The 17,843-nt window shown below is 45.7% G+C and overlaps 1 protein-coding gene across 2 annotated transcripts; it reads left to right on the top strand.

The window, feature by feature from the left end:
• The first annotated feature begins 375 nt into the window (after positions 1-375).
• LOC138827480 (induced myeloid leukemia cell differentiation protein Mcl-1 homolog) lies at positions 376-17,503 on the top strand. Of its 2 annotated transcripts, none has more exons than XM_070023016.1 (3): positions 376-1,650; positions 1,994-2,241; positions 15,636-17,503. In XM_070023016.1, exons 1-3 carry the CDS (start codon positions 966-968, stop codon positions 15,741-15,743), a joined length of 1,041 nt encoding a protein of 346 aa, XP_069879117.1. In that variant the 5' UTR covers positions 376-965; the 3' UTR covers positions 15,744-17,503. The 2 variants fall into 2 exon arrangements, with proteins under 2 accessions (XP_069879117.1, XP_069879116.1); XM_070023015.1 differs by lacking the exon at positions 15,636-17,503 and adding an exon at positions 3,000-5,977 and having other exon boundaries at positions 684-1,650.
• Positions 17,504-17,843: the final 340 nt, after the last annotated feature.

Here is a 17,843-nt window from a genome sequence, read left to right as displayed (position 1 = left end):
TGGGGATGTGGCTTAGTGGTAGAGTGCTTTGTCTAGCATGCATGAAGCTCCAGGTTCGATTCCTCAGTACCACATACACAGAAAAAGTCGTAAGTGGTGCTGTGGCTCAAATGGTAGTGTGCTAGCCCTGGGCAAAAGCAGCTCAGGGACAGTGCCCAGGCCTTGAGTTCAGTCCCCAGGACCGGCAAAATAATAATAATAATATTAATTCCAAGGGCTGGGAAGGTGGCTCAGTGGTAGAGCGCTTGCCTTGCATGCATGAGGCCCTGGGTTCGATTCCTCAGCACCACATAAGCAGAAAAAGTCAGAAGTGGCGCTGTGGCTCAAGTGGTAGAGCGCTAGCCTTGAGCTGAAGAACCGACAAAAAAAAACAAAAACAAATAAAATCTCCAATAATAATAATAATAATTCCAAGTCCCCACGGTGCCCGTGACTTAGTCCTGTCACCTGACTTACTCCCCATGCACTACAGAACTTCCCCATCCCCTTTCCTTAACCCTCCGAGCGACGAAATGGTTAAGCCAGGCTAGGTCAAAAACCACCACCACAACAAAATAAAAGCCCCCTGGCACAAAACAGCCGGTGTGTCAGAGTCCAGTTAGTCAACGACCCAGCCACGAGGACGCCCCGCAGGTCCAGGCGGGCAGAGCCCCGAGGGCTCGAGGTCCAGCCCTCCAAGCCGTCGTTATGTAACCGGCCGCCAGCTGCCGGACCGGAAGGCCCCAGCCCGGCCGGGCCGGCCCCGCCCCTGCTGCTCGGTGCCGTGCGCAGCTCTCCGGAAGCTCCCGCCCCTTTCCCCTTTTATGGGAGCAAACAGCTTCGTTTCTCTGACGCCACGGCGTCGCGCTGGCCCTAAAACCGCGATCTAGGAGCAGCTCCCTCACTCCTTACTTCCGCTTCCTCAAAGTAAGGAGTCGCGGCCTTCCCCGTTCTGGTCAGGGCGGCGGCAGCTGGAGCGGCAGGCAATGTTTGGCCTCAGAAGAAACGCGGTAATCGGACTCAACTTCTACTGTGGGGGCGCCGGGCTGGGCGCCGGCAGCGGGGCCGCCGCCGCTCCGGGTGGGCGGCTCTTGACCGCGGAGGAGGCCACTGCCCGGCGGGAGGCGGGGGGAGGGGAAGCCGGCGCGGGGATTGGCGGAAGCGCCGGCGCGAGCCCCTCGACCACCCTGGCGCCGGACGCCCGGAGGGTCGCGCGTCCCGCGCCCATTGGCGCCGAGGCCCCCGACGTCACCGGGACCCCAACTAAGCGGGTGTTCTTCGCGCCCACCCACCGTGCGCCGACGCCGGACGAGATGGAAGCCGCGGCCGCCGGCGCCATCATGTCGCCCGAAGAGGAGCTGGACGGCTATGAGCCCGAGCCCCTGGGGAAGAGGCCGGCCGTCCTGCCCCTGCTGGAGCTGGTCGGGGAGGCCAGTAAGAGCTCGCGCACGGACGGCTCGCTCCCTTCCACGCCGCCTCCAGCGGAGGAGGAGGACGACGAGTTGTACCGGCAGTCGCTGGAGATTATCTGTCGCTACCTTAGGGAGCAAGCCACGGGCGCCAAGGACGCCAAGCCGCTGGGTGGGGCCGGCGCGGCCAGCAGGAAGGCGCTGGAGACCCTGCGGCGGGTCGGGGACGGGGTGCAGCGCAACCACGAGACGGCCTTCCAAGGTAAGGCGTCCTCAGACACCGCGGCCGCGCGCCCCCCTCTTCCCTCCAGTCTCTCCCGCGCCCCAAACCAGTCCCGGGGTGTGAGGAGGTCGATCCTGTTTCTAAAACCAGAACATTCTGGTCGTGAGTCATTGTTTCCGCCCATCGCAATTCTTTTGGAAACAGCAGTTGGCGTTCACAGACCGGAAAGGGTGGGATGTCAGTGTTCCAGCGGGGTCGGCCTGAGTTGTGTGAAGAGCCCAGAGAGTTGATTTTCCCCCCGCCGCCGGTGGGCAGGGGAGCGGTGCCCTGGTTCAGACAAAGGAGGCCATTGAGGACCTTGCATGCTTTCTCTTCCTCTCAGGCATGCTTCGGAAACTGGACATCAAAAACGAAGACGATGTCAAATCTTTATCTCGAGTGATGATCCATGTTTTCAGTGACGGCGTAACAAACTGGGGTAGGATTGTGACTCTAATTTCTTTCGGTGCCTTTGTGGCCAAACACTTGAAGAGTATAAACCAAGAAAGCTGCATCGAACCGTTAGCAGAAAGTATCACAGATGTACTCGTAAGGACAAAACGGGACTGGCTAGTCAAACAAAGAGGCTGGGTAAGTTTGCCTTAAGGTTGAAGTGGGCCTTGGAGTGGAAGAGTTTTGAAGGAGAAGGGTGGGATGGCTGGAGGTTTTATGATGCTCCACCCAGTTTGCAAACTTTTTTAAACTTAGAGATCTCTTGTTGCTGGTTAACTAATGGGCTGGTTAACTAATGGGCTTGTGGTGTGGGAGTTAGGGGGTGGGGGGAGTGGTATGTTGGTCTTGAACTGTATCAAAAGCCTTGGTTTTCTGCAGATTATTCATGTTGTAATTCAGTTGAATAATCTTCAGATCATTGCATTCAAACCAAATACCTTTCTAAGAGCTTCTTCATTTTGATTGAAAACGGGTTGGGGCCTGCGGCTTGAACATACTAGCTAGGTGGTTCTGGTGAAGGGTGTACTCAACCACAGTGAGAAACTGTAACCCTATTGGGTGAGGTGTTGTGTGTTGGGAATGTGAGCAAAGTTGCGAGTTTTTGTCTTTTATCTAAACATTGGGAACTGTCATAGTCCTTTTGTCTAGATTATGCTCATATGACCCAAGGTAGCACAGTAAAATTAAGTTTTAACTGCTGTAGGTGCCCACTTACTGAAGGACTCTGGAAATTTTGCTTTCTCCAAGCCCTGGAGTAAACAATTGTTATATGGTGGTTTGTGTGGGTAATGTGGGGGAAGTACTCTAGATATTCTAATCTTTTTTTCTACTGTTAAGATAGCAGAAACCCATGCTTGAAAATGTGCTTTTTTGTTTTGTTTTGTTTTGTTTTCTAGGATGGGTTTGTGGAGTTCTTCCATGTAGAGGACCTAGAAGGCAGCATCAGAAATGTGCTGCTGGCTTTTGCAGGTGTTGCTGGAGTAGGAGCTGGTTTGGCATATCTCATAAGATAGCCATATAAGTGCAATAGTAGACTTTTAACCAACTCCAGCCACCAAAACTACATACATCTGTGAAATCAAATGTATTTATGAACTTGGACTTCAAGCTGCCCAGGCTGTAACCTCCAAGAGTTCCATCCTAACAATGTAGCCAGAAAGAAAGTGGCAAGAGGATTATGGCTAACAAGAATAAATACGTGGGAAAACTAGTCCCCCTTGAAGAGTCACTGTCTGAAAGAAGCAAAGTTCACTTTGAGCAACAAGCAAACTTTGATTGGGAGGCCATGGAGAAAGACTTGGATTTAGTGAAGATGGTAGGGTGGAAGGACTTAACATCTTGTTTAAAACCAGAAAAGTGGCCAATAACTAGGCTTGCCAGAATTCATTAAATAGGCTGGCCAAATTCATTACTTTCTCTTATAGTGTTAAAAGCAAAGCACTAACAATGCCAGTGACCTTTGTAAAATGGATTTAAGCTAGAAGTAATCAAACTCTGACTAGAAGCCTCAGTACTGTACAACAGTGTGTGAAGGGAAGCTTTTTGCTTTCCCAGGTATATGTCTTGAAGACAAAGTCCGAGTGTTCAGGACTTTCATACCTGTTCTACTTTGACTTGGTTTGAATGATTCTTAGTTTATTAACCTAGTGATGGCCAAGAATACTTGACTTGAAGTTCACTAATTAGTTACCAATGCAGAATATCCTCAATTTTTAAGACAGAACAACTTGTAAATCTATTTGTCTGTAAAAATTGTATATATTTTTACAGAGTTTATTTCTTTGAACAACATAAAAGGAACTGAAGTCTTGAATTTAGTTTTTTTCATACCCTTTTGAAATTTTCAACTTCTGTAGTTAGGAATCTATTTCTTAAATCTTTTCTAAACTTTGTCCTGGTCTGTTCTAGAATGTATACAAAACCAATTGATGTAAGTGTGTGCAACCTGGTTGATAACTGTGTGGGCTTAATTTTCCAATCTGGTTTGGTAAGTATTCTTTGCATAGATTTTTCTTTGAGAACATGATTGAGAGATTGAGGAGTTAAAATTAGCCCTTTTGTTTTGTTAAATGTAGGTTTTCAATAATTGAGTGAAAGTGGAGTTTTATGGTTGGGGGAGGATTGGAATGGGCAAATGACTTTAAAATAATGGGCTCTGATTAGGCAACCACTCAACTGGAGTTCCTTCCATTTGACCTAATTTAACTAGGAAAACCTAAACTGAATTTATGAGCTCATCTTTAAAGCTTTTACTGAAAGATTTTCAGCTGTTCCAAGTGGGACTTAACTAGCAGTGTGTATATAAAAAGATCACATCAGGTGGATAAGAGACATTTGATCCCTGTTTACTTAATAAATTGTAAAATGACGGCTTGGAAAAAGCAGGCTAGAGTCTTAACCATGGTGCTATTATGTGGCTTGCTTGTTAAATACAGGTTTAAGCCTGGTATTATCAATAAAACGTACTTACTGTTTCTTTCTATTAATGATTCCCAAGCTTTGTCTTGAATTTGTCATTGGTATCTGTTTGGATTTCAGACCTGATGTACTATTGAACTTAATCTTTAACTTCTTGGCCTTCCTTGAGATATTTGCTGCTTGTTACAGATATTTATATTGTTTTTACATCTTTACTCTGCCATCCCTGAACCTCTGTAGCCCTTGTAGTTTTCTACATTATGAACCCCCCTCTGGAAACATACGCAACATAAACGTACATACACCTCTCAGGAGCGGACAGACCATCTCTCATGAATTGATAATCTTGGGAGGTGATAATACTTCCCTCCTTCATGAGTGCTTTGACAAGCTTGGGGGTGAAAGGGAGTCTGTTTTCCTTGGTGTCTTTTAGTTGATTTATCCCATCTTTGAGTAAGAAGTTTCAAAAGTCCTCTTAGGAATTTTCAGAAGGGAGAACATCATTTTGTATGCTTTCTCTAAAGTTTCCTTTGCTTGAATGTGCTCACTTAAATTTTATATAAAGATGGGCTCAGTTAAACCTCAAAGAGTAATATATAAAAGCTACTTTTAAAACTGAAGAAAGCTCTATGTTGCAACTAGGGACATTTGAAAGCTTCAGAATATGACCTTTAGTCTGTGGACTCCAGATAAAAATAGGCATGAATAAAATGACTAAGAATGTAATTGGTAAGAATTGCCCTGCCTGCCTGTCTGTCTTGGAGCTATTAAGGTCATCTTGTTAGAGCTCTTTTTACCCATGTATTTATCATTCTTGATCATAACCATTTATTTATATCATGTCTATCTCTAAGGACCTAAAGCACTTTATTTAGTTTTTAAATGGACAGAAGATCTTGTTAAGGTGACTAGAAGGCCTATGCCCCCCTCCCCCATATCCAGTTGTGGAAATGCAAATTGTACAGAAATGCAAATTGGTGTTTAGGAGCCCTACTTCCCCAACTCACTAGGTATGACTGCTGAAATATAGACAGGATCTTAGTTGATGTTTTAGGTCCAGAGCAGTGAGAGCTCTTTTTAGGAGAGCCCAGGTGGTTTGGGAAGGAAGGAGCAGATTGTTAGGGAGAAGAGGAATGTGGTCTAAGTGCTGACTAGGTGCATAGTTCAGGCACATCCTCCAGAATGGAAAGGGAGGGGCTGCTTGGAAAAATGGCTCTCTCAGCAACTTGTCTTATACTTCTCTCAGGGAAAAACATGCAGTCTTCTAGTATTGTTTGTGTACGTTCTATTTGGGGGGTAAACACCTTGGTTCTGGTTAAACAGCTAGTGTTTTTGACAGCTGTTCCAGGAAGGGTTAGGACCAACTGCAAATTAATGTGGGTTGTAAACTAGTATGTTTCCCTAACTTCCTGTTCTTCCTAAAAAACAAATAAATCTGTTTTTTTTTCAAATGTGAGGTGTGGTATGGGTCTTTTCTAATTACCCTTCATCCTTCCCTCTTTTAATAGCCTTTTAGGAATTTAGTTGAGCAAATATGGGTAGGTGAATTAAAAACAAAGTCAAACAAAGCTGCTTTACCTTAGAACAAAGGACCTTTTGTTTAAAAGTTTGTGATTAAATACTGATTCACTTTGGAGTAATTCCTGATTTTTTTTTCCTGTGCTTTTATTTATTTCAAGGCAGATATTGCTCTGTAGACTAGACTGTTTGGTCTCATGATCTACCTCATCTTTCTTAGTGCTTACATAATGTTACAGGCATGCAATCCTTGTCCTAATTTTTCTTTAAGGTAAAGACTTTACCACTTTCTCCATCTCTCATCCTATATCTTTTGAGGTGAAAATAACCTTACAAGAGTTTTGATAACCTTACAAGAGTTTTGATGAAGCTTTTGATACTGTTTGTCTTTACACTCACTCCCCCCCCCTTTCCACTACCAAAAAGGAAGTAAGAATGAGCAGGCTAATTTCAAAAATCTTACCCTGTTATCTTGAAAGGAGCTGAATCACCATGGAAATGTGCAAATAATGCAGTTTGCATATTGATGTTTAGCCTTGAGCTCCAAACAGCTTGCAAACAAGTTTCTACCTTTCCCACTCAATTTTGCCTGTAAACATATCCCCCTTTCTAGATCCTCACCACCAGAAGGCAGCAGCTTTTATCATTACCAAGTAAGTGCAAGTGTGGTGATGGTGGTGGAGAATAACATCGATGGAAGACAGAAGGCCCCAAATCTAGCCAGTGTCTCATGCCTTTAATCTTAACCTACACAAGAAGCTGAGATCTGAGGATTATGGTTCAAAGTCAGCCTGGGCAAGGAAAGTCTGTGAGACTTAACTCCAATTAACCACTAGAAGACCAGAAATGGCACTGTGGCTCAAGTGGTAGAGCGCTCCCCTTGAGCTGAACTGCTCAAGGACAGTGGCTAGGCCCAGAATTCAAGCCCTGCAACCCACAAGAAAAAATAACAAAAAAGAGCTAAGGGATAGAACCTGGCCTATCCCTTAAGCCCCATTACCAGCATACAAAATTGGGCTGTGATATGAAGCCTCTTTTTAAACATTCCATCAACAGCTTGAAAACAGGTTCCTGTATAGATCTAAAACAGCACCGGGGGACAGGGAATGTGGCTTGGTGTTTGCCCAGTGTGTGTGATGTCCTGGGTTCTACATACAAAGGAGGGGCTGGGAAGGTGGCTCAGTGGTAGAGCGCTTGCCTTGAATGTCACAGGTACTGGGTTCCATTCCTCAGCACCACATAAACAAAAAGCTGGAAGTGACACTGTGGCTCAAGTGGTAGAGTTCTAGCCTTGAGCTGAAGAGCTGAGGGACAGTGCCCAGGCCCAGACTTAGGCCCCATGACTGGACCCCCCCAAAAAAAGGAAAAATAAGCACCAGTCAAAAACAGCCCCAGCTCTTATCTCAACATAGGCATGAACCAGGCACAGGTGGATTGTTCAAGTCAGCCAGGGAAGGAAAGTCCAGGACATTCATTTCCAACTTAAAAAGTGGAGCTTTTTTGGAAAGTGGAGCTGTGGCTCAAGTGGTAGAGCACTAGCCTTGAGCAAAACAACTCAGGGACAGTGCCCAAGACCCACAATATTAAAAAAAAAAAAAAAAAAAGGCTAGGAAGGTGGCTCAGTGGTAGAGCGCTTGCCTTGCATGCCTGAGGCTCTGGGTTCGATTCCTTAGCACCACATAAGAAAAAAGCTGGAAGTGGTGCTATGGCTCAAGTGGTAGAGTGCTAGCCTTGAGCTGAAGAGCTGAGGGACAGCACCCAGGTCCAGAGTTCGGGCCCCACGACCGGACCCCCCACCCCCCAAAAAAAAGGCATGGTGACCTGTTCCTGTAATATATTAAGTGCGAGGCATAGGATTGTAGTGATGGACCCCCCACCCCAAAAAACTAAAGCAAAGACTGGGAGTATGGCTTATGAAGCCCTAGTACCAAAAGAAAGAAAGAAAAAGATTAAAAAGCTGTTCTGAGGTGCTGGGAAGGTGGCTCAGTGGTAGAGCGCTTGCCTTGCATGCATAAGGCCCTGGGTTTGATTTCTCAGCACCACATAAACACAAAAAGCCAGCAATGACATTGTGGCTCAAGTGGTAGAGCACTAGCCTTGAGCTGAAGAGCTGAGGGACAGAAGAAGTTCAAGCCCCATAACTGACCCCCCCCCTCCCCCGTCCTCCCCCTAAAAAAAAGCTGTTCTGAAATCCTAGCTACCCAAGCTCAGATCTGAGCAGGTTTGTGAAACCCTCTATCTCCCAGTTAGCCAGCAAAAAGCTGAAAATGGAGGTAACTCAACTTTGAGGATCACAGTTCAAAGCCAAGGCTGGTTAACTACAAAAAGTTGAAAGTGGAACTGTGGCTCAACTGGTAGAGCTCCAGCATTGAGCACAAAACCTCAGGGATTGCACCTAAGCCCAGAGTTCAAGTTGCAGGACTGGCAAAAAAAAACCCAGGGGATGTGGCTTAGTAGTAGAGTAGAGTGCTCACCTAGCATGCGAGAAGACCTTGGTTGGATTCCTCAATACCATATAAACAGAAAAGGCTGGGGTGCTGGGAAGGTGGCTCAGTGGTAGAGCGCTTGCCTTGCATGCCTGAGGCCCTGAGTTTGATTCCTCAGCACTACATAAGCAAAAAGAAAAAAGCCGGAAGTGGCACTGTGGCTCAAGTGGTAGAGCTCTAGCCTTGAGCTGAAGAGCTGAGGGACAGCGCCCAGGCCCAGAGTTCAGGCCCCACGACCGGACCCAAAAAATAAAATAAAAATGAAATTAAAAAAAAAAAAACAAAAACAGAAAAAGGTGGAAGTGGTGCTGTGGCTCAAGTGATAGAGTGCTAGCCTTGAGGAAAAGACCCCCCGAGTTCAGGTCCCAGGACTGGCAAAAAACAAAACAAAATAGAAGGGTCAAATAGTAACTAGGTAACGTGAATCACCTGATGATCAACACTTCCCTTAACTGGACACCAGACTTTCAGTTCTTTTTTTTTTTCTTTGAGACTGTCTCAACATCCTCACCACCCCCAACACACAAACCTCCCACTTCCAAGCTGACTGCTAGGGATGGAGCCCAGGGCCTGTGGGTGCTAGGCAAACACTTCTACTGAGCTGCATTCTAAAACCACTTTTTATTTTCTTAAAAGTGACTATATTTTTCAGGGGTGGGGGATGCTGGGTTTAAACTCAGGGCCTTACACCTACCAAGTGCAAGCTCTATACTTACCTACCTGTGTACTCCAGACCTACCTGTTTGTGATTTTAGAGCCAGCTCTTCATACTGTTTGGGGAAAAAAAAATATATCAGGAGGGAAGGTGTTAGTTGTAGGTAGTGTTTAGTATTTTCAAGACTCAATGTCAAGATCCTAGCACCTTCCCAATTTTTTTTCTATAAAATAACGTGAAGTAACTACAACTGGTGCATATCATGGCTACAGCCAGATGTCCATAGCACAGGCCTTTAATTCCTGTAGCTCAAGGTCATTACCTACTAATCTAGTGATCATCTTTACTTGTTCAAACATATCAGAACTTTTGTCTTCACCAACCTTCCAAGCATACTTCAAAGAAAGGCTTCTTAGTATCCAGATTTAAGAACTTAATTCTGTTCCTCTTCCTTAGTTTCAAAGTCGTTACTGTGTTATCTTGGTTAAGGGAAGCATGACTTTTTTTGGGGGGGAGGGTGTCTGGTCGTGGGGCCTGAACTCTGGGCCTGGGCGCTGTCCCTCAGCTCTTCAGCTCAAGGCTAGCGCTCTACCGCTTGAGCCACAGCGCCACTTCCAGCTTTTTTCTTTTTTCCTTATGTGGTACTGAGGAATCGAACCCAGGACCTGTGGCATGCAAAGCAAGCACTCTACCACTGAGTCACCTTCCCAGCCCCGGAAGCATGACTTTTAAAAGCTGAGGGCTAGGAATTTGTCTCCTGGCAGATTTAGCGAACACCTTAGAATTCAGGATATTTTTCTTGGCAAGATGATGGCTACTACTGGAGTTTGCCAGATAGGTGCTCTACCCTTTGAGCTAAGACCACATTCCTTTTTGCTTTAGTTACTTCTCAGGTAGAGCCTCATGTTTTGCGCTGGCCTTGGACAGAGATCCTAGTTAACCTTCCTGCCTTCTTCACAACTGGGATGGCAGATGTGCCGTCACACTCAGCCTATTGGTTGAGATTGGGTCTAAAGACCTTTTTGCTTGGTCTGTCCTCAGCCATGTGTCTTCCTGAATACCACTGTGAGCCACTGTACCCAGCATTCCACCCCCCACACCTTCTCCATTTTGTTTCATTGTGTTGCCCAGATTCCAATTCCTGTACTCTAGCTGAGACTGCAGGCATGTCTTACAGTGCTAGTCTAGAATTCTTTTTTTATTTGGAAGAGAAGTACCAGGGTAGTATTCAGGGTGTTGCACATACTAGGTAGATAGTCTTATCACTTGACTCTCACCTCCAGCCCAGAGAATTACTTACTGGTAATTTTTATGCTGTTTATAAAAAGGAATATGGGCACCCATGGCCTCCGTCATACAATCCTAGCTACTCTGTAGAGGCTGAGATCCAGCCTTTGTCATATAGACAAATCTGAGAGGTTCTTTATCTCCAATTTAACTATTCAAACAATGGGAAGCTCAAGTGGTAGAGAACCAGCTGGGAGAGGAAAAGGCTGAAGAAGAGCTAGAAGCCCTGATTTCTAGCTCCAGTTCTGGCGCAAAGAAAAATTGCATCAAGTTTTACCATATTTTAGATACACATATGTTGTGTTTTTCTTAGAATAGCCTCTCTTTCCCCAACCCCACCGAAGAAACCTCAAGAAAAAAAGAAGGAATAAGCTGGGTGCTGGTGGCTCACGCCTGTAATCCTAGCTACTCAGGAGGCTAAGATCAGAGGATCATGGTTCAAAGCCAGCCCCGGCAGGGAAGTCCATGACACACTTATCTCCAATAAACCACTCAGAAAACCGGAAGTGGAGCTGTAGCTCAAGTGGTAGAGCACTTGCCTTGAGCTGAAGAGCTGAAGGACAGTGCCCAAGTCCAGAGTTCAAGCCCCATGACTGACCAAAAAAAAAAAAAAAAGGAATAGAACAAATCAAGGCATGAACTTCCAAAGTAGAGAACTGACAGGTATAATAGTACACTCCTTATAAACACAGCTACTCAGGAAGCTAAGGAAGCATTGTGAGATTGAAGTCAGTTGGGATACATGACAGAGACCTTGTCTCAAAAAAAAAAAAAAAAAGCTGGGTGCTGGTGGCTCACGCCTGTAATCCTAGCTACTCAGGAGGCTGAGATCTGAGGATCACGGTTCAAAGCCAGCTTGAGCAGGAAAGTCTGTGAAACTCTTGCCTCCAGTAGAAACCACCAGAAAACCGGAAGTGGCGCTGTAGCTCAAGTGGTAAAGCGCTAGTCTTGAGCTGAAGAGCTGAGGGACAGTGCCCAGGCCCAGAGTTAAAGCCCCATGACCGACCCAAAAAAAAAACAACCAAAACTGTGCTCCAGTCTGTCACACCTAGAATCCTAGCTATTCAGGAGGCTGAGAATCCTAGTTCAAAGCTACCCTGGGCAGAAGTTTGTGAGACACTTTTCTCCAATAAATTACAAAAAAAGCTGGGAGTAGACCTGTGGCTCAAATGGTTAGAGAAAAAAATCTAAGTTATAGTGCACACACACACACACATACACACACACACACACACACGCACACACACACACATTTGGAGTCTGGACCCTAGAGGAAATGGCATGCAATGAGGCATAGTTAGTGAAAGAACCTTGGAGTATTTTGGTGGGGGTTGGGGTGGGGGGAGGGTGTTGGTAGTTTAATGTCATCCCTGCATTTCTCCTGGCTATACTTGGTGATTGTGGTGTATCTTCAAACTCTCATTTGGGGGCATTATATATGATAAAGGAAACACTGGTAGGGAAAAGTATCTCTGGTCTAAATAGAACTTTAAATAGGGTATAAATGACATAGGATTGAATAGACTACATTTAGTAAGTAAAATATGGTTTCTTCTACTGTGTAAAGTGGTGAGCCTAAACACAATCAGCACCATAACCATCTTCGCAGCTAGGCTGGAGGAGTTGGTGCTGCAAACTGATTTGAGGTTACCCTTGCTTTTTTTGGGGGGGGGGAGGGTCCAGTTGTGGGGCCTGAACTCTGGGCCTGGGCGCTGTCCCTCAGCTCTTCAGCTCAAGGCTAGCGCTCTACCACTAGAGCCACAGTGCCACTTCCGGCTTTTTTCTTTTTTCTTATGTGGTGCTGAGGAATAGAACCCAAGGGCCTCAGGCATGCAAGGCAAGCGCTCTACCACTGAGCCACCTTCCCAGCCCAAGCCCTTGCTTTTTATTTGTGCCAGCCTTGAGGTTTGAACTTAAGGCCTGTCCCTGAGCTTTTGTGCTCAAGGCTAGCACTATACAACTTTGAGCTGTAGCTCCACTTCTGGCTTTTTGGTGGTTAATTGGAAATAAGAGTCTCATGCACTTTCCTGCCCTGGCTGGCTTTGAATCATGATTCTCAGATCTCAGTCTCCTGAGTAGCTAGGATTACAGGCGTGAGCCACAGCGCCCAGCTTGAAGTTGCCCTTGTTGGTGTTAGAGCAGCACCTGTTAGGCTAGCTCACTTATGCCTCACTAATTTTCTGATTCTTTACCTTCTGATCATAGAACCAAGCAAAGGAAATAAATTTTAGGTATAGGGCCGAGAACAGTGTGTTTTCTGCAGAACAGAATTTCATTTATTTATAGCCTGAGAGTTACTTAGCTGGACCCCAAAATGCTGAATGGTGTCTCCCGCTGTCCCTAATCTTATTCCCGTGGGAGTCTCAATTACTGCTATTCACATCCTGATTCAAAAAAAAAAAAAAACAAACCAGTTTGCTCTGGCTGGCCAGACTTCCCCACAGGCTGCATTCTTACCCATGAGCTCATTGTTTTGGCTTGTTTGCTGGTATAAATCCAAAGCCTGTGCCAGAGGTCTCAGCTCAGCCCCCTAACTGGCTGGGACTGCATTCCATTCAGAATTTCACCACCCCCACTTGGTGTTCTTCCCGCCCTCCTGTGGTCACATGTGTGTGTGTGTGTTTATTCTAGTGAGTCTGGGACAAGGTGAGCTGGGAAAGAACCACTGAAGCTGGCAAGGAAAAAAAATATTTGTTAGGTTGAACTTTATACATTCTGGGGGCAGGTGATCACAGCAATGCACACCACTGCAGTGGAGTCTTGCAGTTTGGAAGAGATTAATCTTAACTTCCCCATTTATATACCGACGTTTAGTTAGTTTGGTAACTGGGTGTCACTGTTGCCCAAGCTGGCCTCAAACTGAGCTCAAGTGATCCTCTTACCTCAGTTGTTCCAAATAGTATCTGTGACTATAGGCTTACAACTGTTGTACCTGGTTTTTGCCCCACTTTATTTTAATTAAGAAATGCCCTAAAAAGCCGGGTGTAGCGGTTTAAGTCTGTAATCCTAGCAAATTGGAAGGTAAAGATTAGGGGATTCTGGTTTGAGGCAAGTCTGGGCATAAAAGTTCAAGAGACTCCATCTCAACCAATGGCAGGGTATGGTGTCATGCATACCATCCCAGTGAAAAACTGAAGCACAAACAGGACTGCACTCCAGGCTAGCTTGAGCATAAAGTAAGACCCTGTCTTGAAAATAACCAATCCAAAAAGGGATTGGAGGGCTGGGAATGTGGCTCAGTGGTAGAGTGCTTGCCTTGTATGCATGAGGCCCTGGGTTTGATTCCTCAGCACCACATAAGCAGAAAAAGCCAGAAGTGGCTCTGTGGCTGAAGTGGTAGAGCACTAGCCTTGAGCTGAAGAGCTGAGGGACAGCGCCCAGGCCCAGAGTTCAGGCACCAGAACTGACCACCACCCCCCTCAAAAAAAAAAAAAGAAAGAAAACACGGGATTCAAGATGTGGTTCAAGCAGATCCTCAGTTCAAAGTTCAGTATTATCAAAACCATCAAAGGCCAGGCATCTGTAGTGTATGCCTTTTAATACTCAGGAGGTTGAGATCCAGAGGATCAAGGTTCAAAGCCAGCCCAGACAGGAAAAAAAAAAGTCCAAAGATTTGTCTCACCAGGTGCCAGTGGCTCACTAGCTACTTAGGAGGCTGAGATCTGAGGATTGCTGTTCAACAAAGCCAGCACATGCAGGAAAGTCCGTGAGGGGCTGGGAATGTGGCTCAGTGATAGAGTGCTTGCTTGTCTTGCATGCATGATGCCCTGCGTTTAATTCCTTAGCACCACATAAGCAGAAAAAGCCAGAAGTGGTGTCTGGCTCAAGTGGTAGAATGCTAATTTTGAGCTGAAGAGCTGAGGGATAGCACCCAGGCCCAGAGTTCAGGCCCCACGACCAACAAAAAGAAAAAAAGAAAAGAAAGAAAGGAAAGTCTGTGAAACTCTTATCTCCAATAAACTACTAGAAAACCCGAAGCGGTGCTGTGGCTCAAGTGGTAGAGCACTCGCCTTGAGCTGAAGAGCTGAGGGACAGGGCTCAGGCCCAGAGTTCAAGCCCCACTACCAACCAAAAAAAAAAAAAAAAAAAGATTTGTCTCCAAAATAGATAGCAAAAACCAGGATGGGGACATTGCTCAAGTAGTAAGGTGCCAGGCCCCAAATTCAAATCCCAGTACCAGGGGGGAAAATGCCCTGTAGTTTTTTCCTGTTTAGTAGGAAGATTTTGTCAAGAATTTTGTAATCTCCACTAATAAGCTTAAATGTTCAGATGTAGGGACAGAAAAGGGCATTCCCTGGAAAATCCTGACTTCCTATGCATCTTATTCCTGAATCTCTATCATGCATTCCTTCTTCAGATCACACCTCCACTCCTTAGGGTGCCAAGAGCAATTTCCACCCATTTGTATCCTTGGTATAAATGGGGGATAGCTACTGCTAAGAAAACAGCTGTTAGATTTCCTGCTCTGTTACTGTTTGTTACCAAGATTTCCTGAAGGGAAGATGTCTTTATTTCCTTTTGACCCTGGGAGCCCAAATTTAAGGAAAAGTGCAGACCTTAGGTAAAGGGCTATGGAAATCGTGATTCTGTCAACTTTCAAAGCTTTAGAGTAATACTGTCTGCTTCAGCAAGATGCTTCTTTCGGCTCCCCCCTCCTTTGCATCTTAAAAAAAAAAACAAGACACTGTAGACAGGCTCATTTCTCAGAAATCCCTCATGAGCAGGGAAACAACCTTGTGTTGAAATGAGGTTTTGTATGTGTTGTGTGGGGGTGGGGGAAAGAGACTGTTTTGAAATGACGTGGCTTTTATTTTCAGTTTTTTTTTTTTTTTGTTGCTGTTGGGGTTTTTTTTTTTTTTTTTTTTTTTTTTGTATTAGGGATCAAACCCAGGGTCTGGTACATGCTAAACATAAGTTTTCCCACTGAGCTATACGACAAGGCCTTGTTTTCAATTTTAAAGAACAACAGCTACCAAGGAGCCTTTGGCTGCCTCTTTGACATTCAAGTTTAAATTTTGGTACTTGGGATCTGGGCAGAGACAGGATGAAAGGCTCTGTTTTCTTTTTCCCTTTGAAAGGAGTATATAGCTATGATGGATATGTATCAGTGTTATTGGATGGAAGATAGATTTGGGCCTACAGCTGATGACTCGTGCCTGTAATCCTAGGGTTATGGTTCAAAGCCAGCCTGGGCAGAAAAGTCTGCAGAGACTTTCCACTTAACCAGAAAAAGTCAGCCTGAAGTTGTTGCACAAGTGGTAGAGAACCAGCTGTGAACAAGCAAGCCCAACAAGAACATGAGTGAATTCAAGCCCTGGAACCATCAAAATAAAAAGGATTTGGTAAGAAGTCACAGATTGTTTTCAAGGGAAAAAATGCAGTCACATGGCTTACAGATCATAACACACAACTTTGCCCTAGGGGGGGCCGGGGAGGGGAATCTGAGGGCTGGGAAGGTGGTTCAGTGGTAGAGCGCTTGCCTTGCATGCATGAGGCCCTGGGTTCGATTCCCCAGCACCACATAAACAAAAAGAAAAACAGCAGAAGTGGTGCTGTGGCTCCAGTGGTAGAGCGCTAGCCTTGAGCTGAAGAGCTGAGGGACAGCACCCAGGCCCAGAGTTCAGGCCCCACAACCGACAAAAAAAAAGAAAAAAATCTGCCACTCAATTAGTAATTCTTATTGCTTCTAATTCTATATATATAAGCCTATGTTTGCTTGATGGTGTGCCTTAAACAAAGACCATGCATACTAAAATTATTCACTGAACCCAAATATTTAATGTAATTGAAAAGAGTTCTAATTTCTTTCTTTTTCTTTTTTTGTCAGTCCTGGGGCTTGAAATCAGGGCCTGGGTGCTGTCCCTGAACTTTTTTGCTAGTGCTCTATCACTTTGAGCCACAGGACCACTTTTTTTGGAGGGGAGAGGGGGCATTGGAGGGGGTTGCTAGTCCTAGAGCTTTTTTTTTCTTTTTGGTCAGTTTTGGGGCTTGAACTCTGGGCCTGGGCGCTGTCCCTGTGCTCTTCAGCTCAAGGTGAGCACTCTACCTACTGCTTGAGCCACAGCACCACTTGCGCCACTTGCGGTTTTCTAGTGGTTTATTGGAGATAAGAGTCTCACGGAGGGCTGGGAAGTTGGCTCAGTGGTAGAGTGCTTGCCTTGCATGCATGAGGCCCTGGGTTCGATTCCTCAGCACCACATAAGCAAAAAGAAAAAACCCGGAAGTGGCTCTGTGACTCAAGTGGTGGAGTGCTAGCCTTGAGCTGAAGAGCTGAAGGACAGTGCCTAGGCCCAGAGTTCAGGCCCCACGACCGGACCCAAATAAAAAAAAAAAAAAAAAAAGAGTCTCACGGACTTTCCTGCCCAGGCTGGCTTTGAACCTCGATCCTCAGATCTCAGCCTCCTGAGTAGCTAGGATTACAGGTGTGAACCACTGGCGCCTGCTGCCAGTCCTAGAGCTTTAACTCAGGGCCAGGACACTGTCCCTGAACTGCTGCTGCTTTTTCTTTTCTTTCTTTTTTTCTTTTCTTTTCTTTTTTTTTTTTTTGGTAGGTCTTGGGGCCTGAACTCTAGGCCTGGGCGCTGTCCCTCAGCTCTTCAGCTCAAGGCTAGCACTCTACCACTTGAGCCACAGGGCCACTTCCGGCTTTTTCTCTGTATGTGGTACTGAGGAATCAAACCCAGGGCTTTATTCATGCTAGACAAGCACTCTACCACTAAGCCACATTCCCAGCCCACCAGTTTTCTTGTGGTTATTTGGAGATAAAGAGTCTCAAGGACTTTCCTAGGCAGGCTTTGAGCCTCAGATCTCAGCCTCCTGAAATCTGGGGTTGGAAGCTAGCTGGGCCAGGAAAGGCTGTGAGACTCCAATAAACTACTCAAAAAAGCTAGAAGTGGCACTGTGGCTCAAGTGGTAGAGTGCCAGCCTTGAGCAAAAAGAAGCGTAGGGACAATGCCCAGGTCTTGAGTTCAGACCCTAGGAAAAAAAGTCCCAGTTTGAAAATTTTATTTTATTTTATTTTATTATGTGTGGGGTGGGGGGGGTGGGGGGGTGTATACTGGGTTTGAACTCAGGGCCTGTGAATTGTCCCTTAGATTTTTCACTCAAGGCTGGTGTTCTACAATTGAACCACAGCTCTATTTCCAGCTTTTTGGAGGTTAATTAGAGTTAAGAGTCTCATGGAATTCCCTGGTCAAATTGGTTTCAAATTGTGATCCTCAGATTTCAGCCTCTTAAGTAGGATTGTAGACAGGCATAAGCTACTGGCATCTGGCTGCCTTTATTGTGGTTTTTAAGAAAGAATATAGACACAATTTTTTTTTTGGGGGGGGGTCCGGTCGTGGGGCCTGAACTCTGGGCCTGGGCGCTGTTCCTCA

Source organism: Dipodomys merriami, unplaced genomic scaffold (assembly GCF_024711535.1).
Source record: "Dipodomys merriami isolate MVZ:Mamm:240054 unplaced genomic scaffold, mDipMer1.0.p SCAF_156, whole genome shotgun sequence".
NCBI classification, from domain to species: Eukaryota; Metazoa; Chordata; class Mammalia; order Rodentia; family Heteromyidae; genus Dipodomys; species Dipodomys merriami.
Note: the sequence above shows the minus strand (reverse complement) of the source record. Positions and strands in the feature narration are given on the sequence as shown.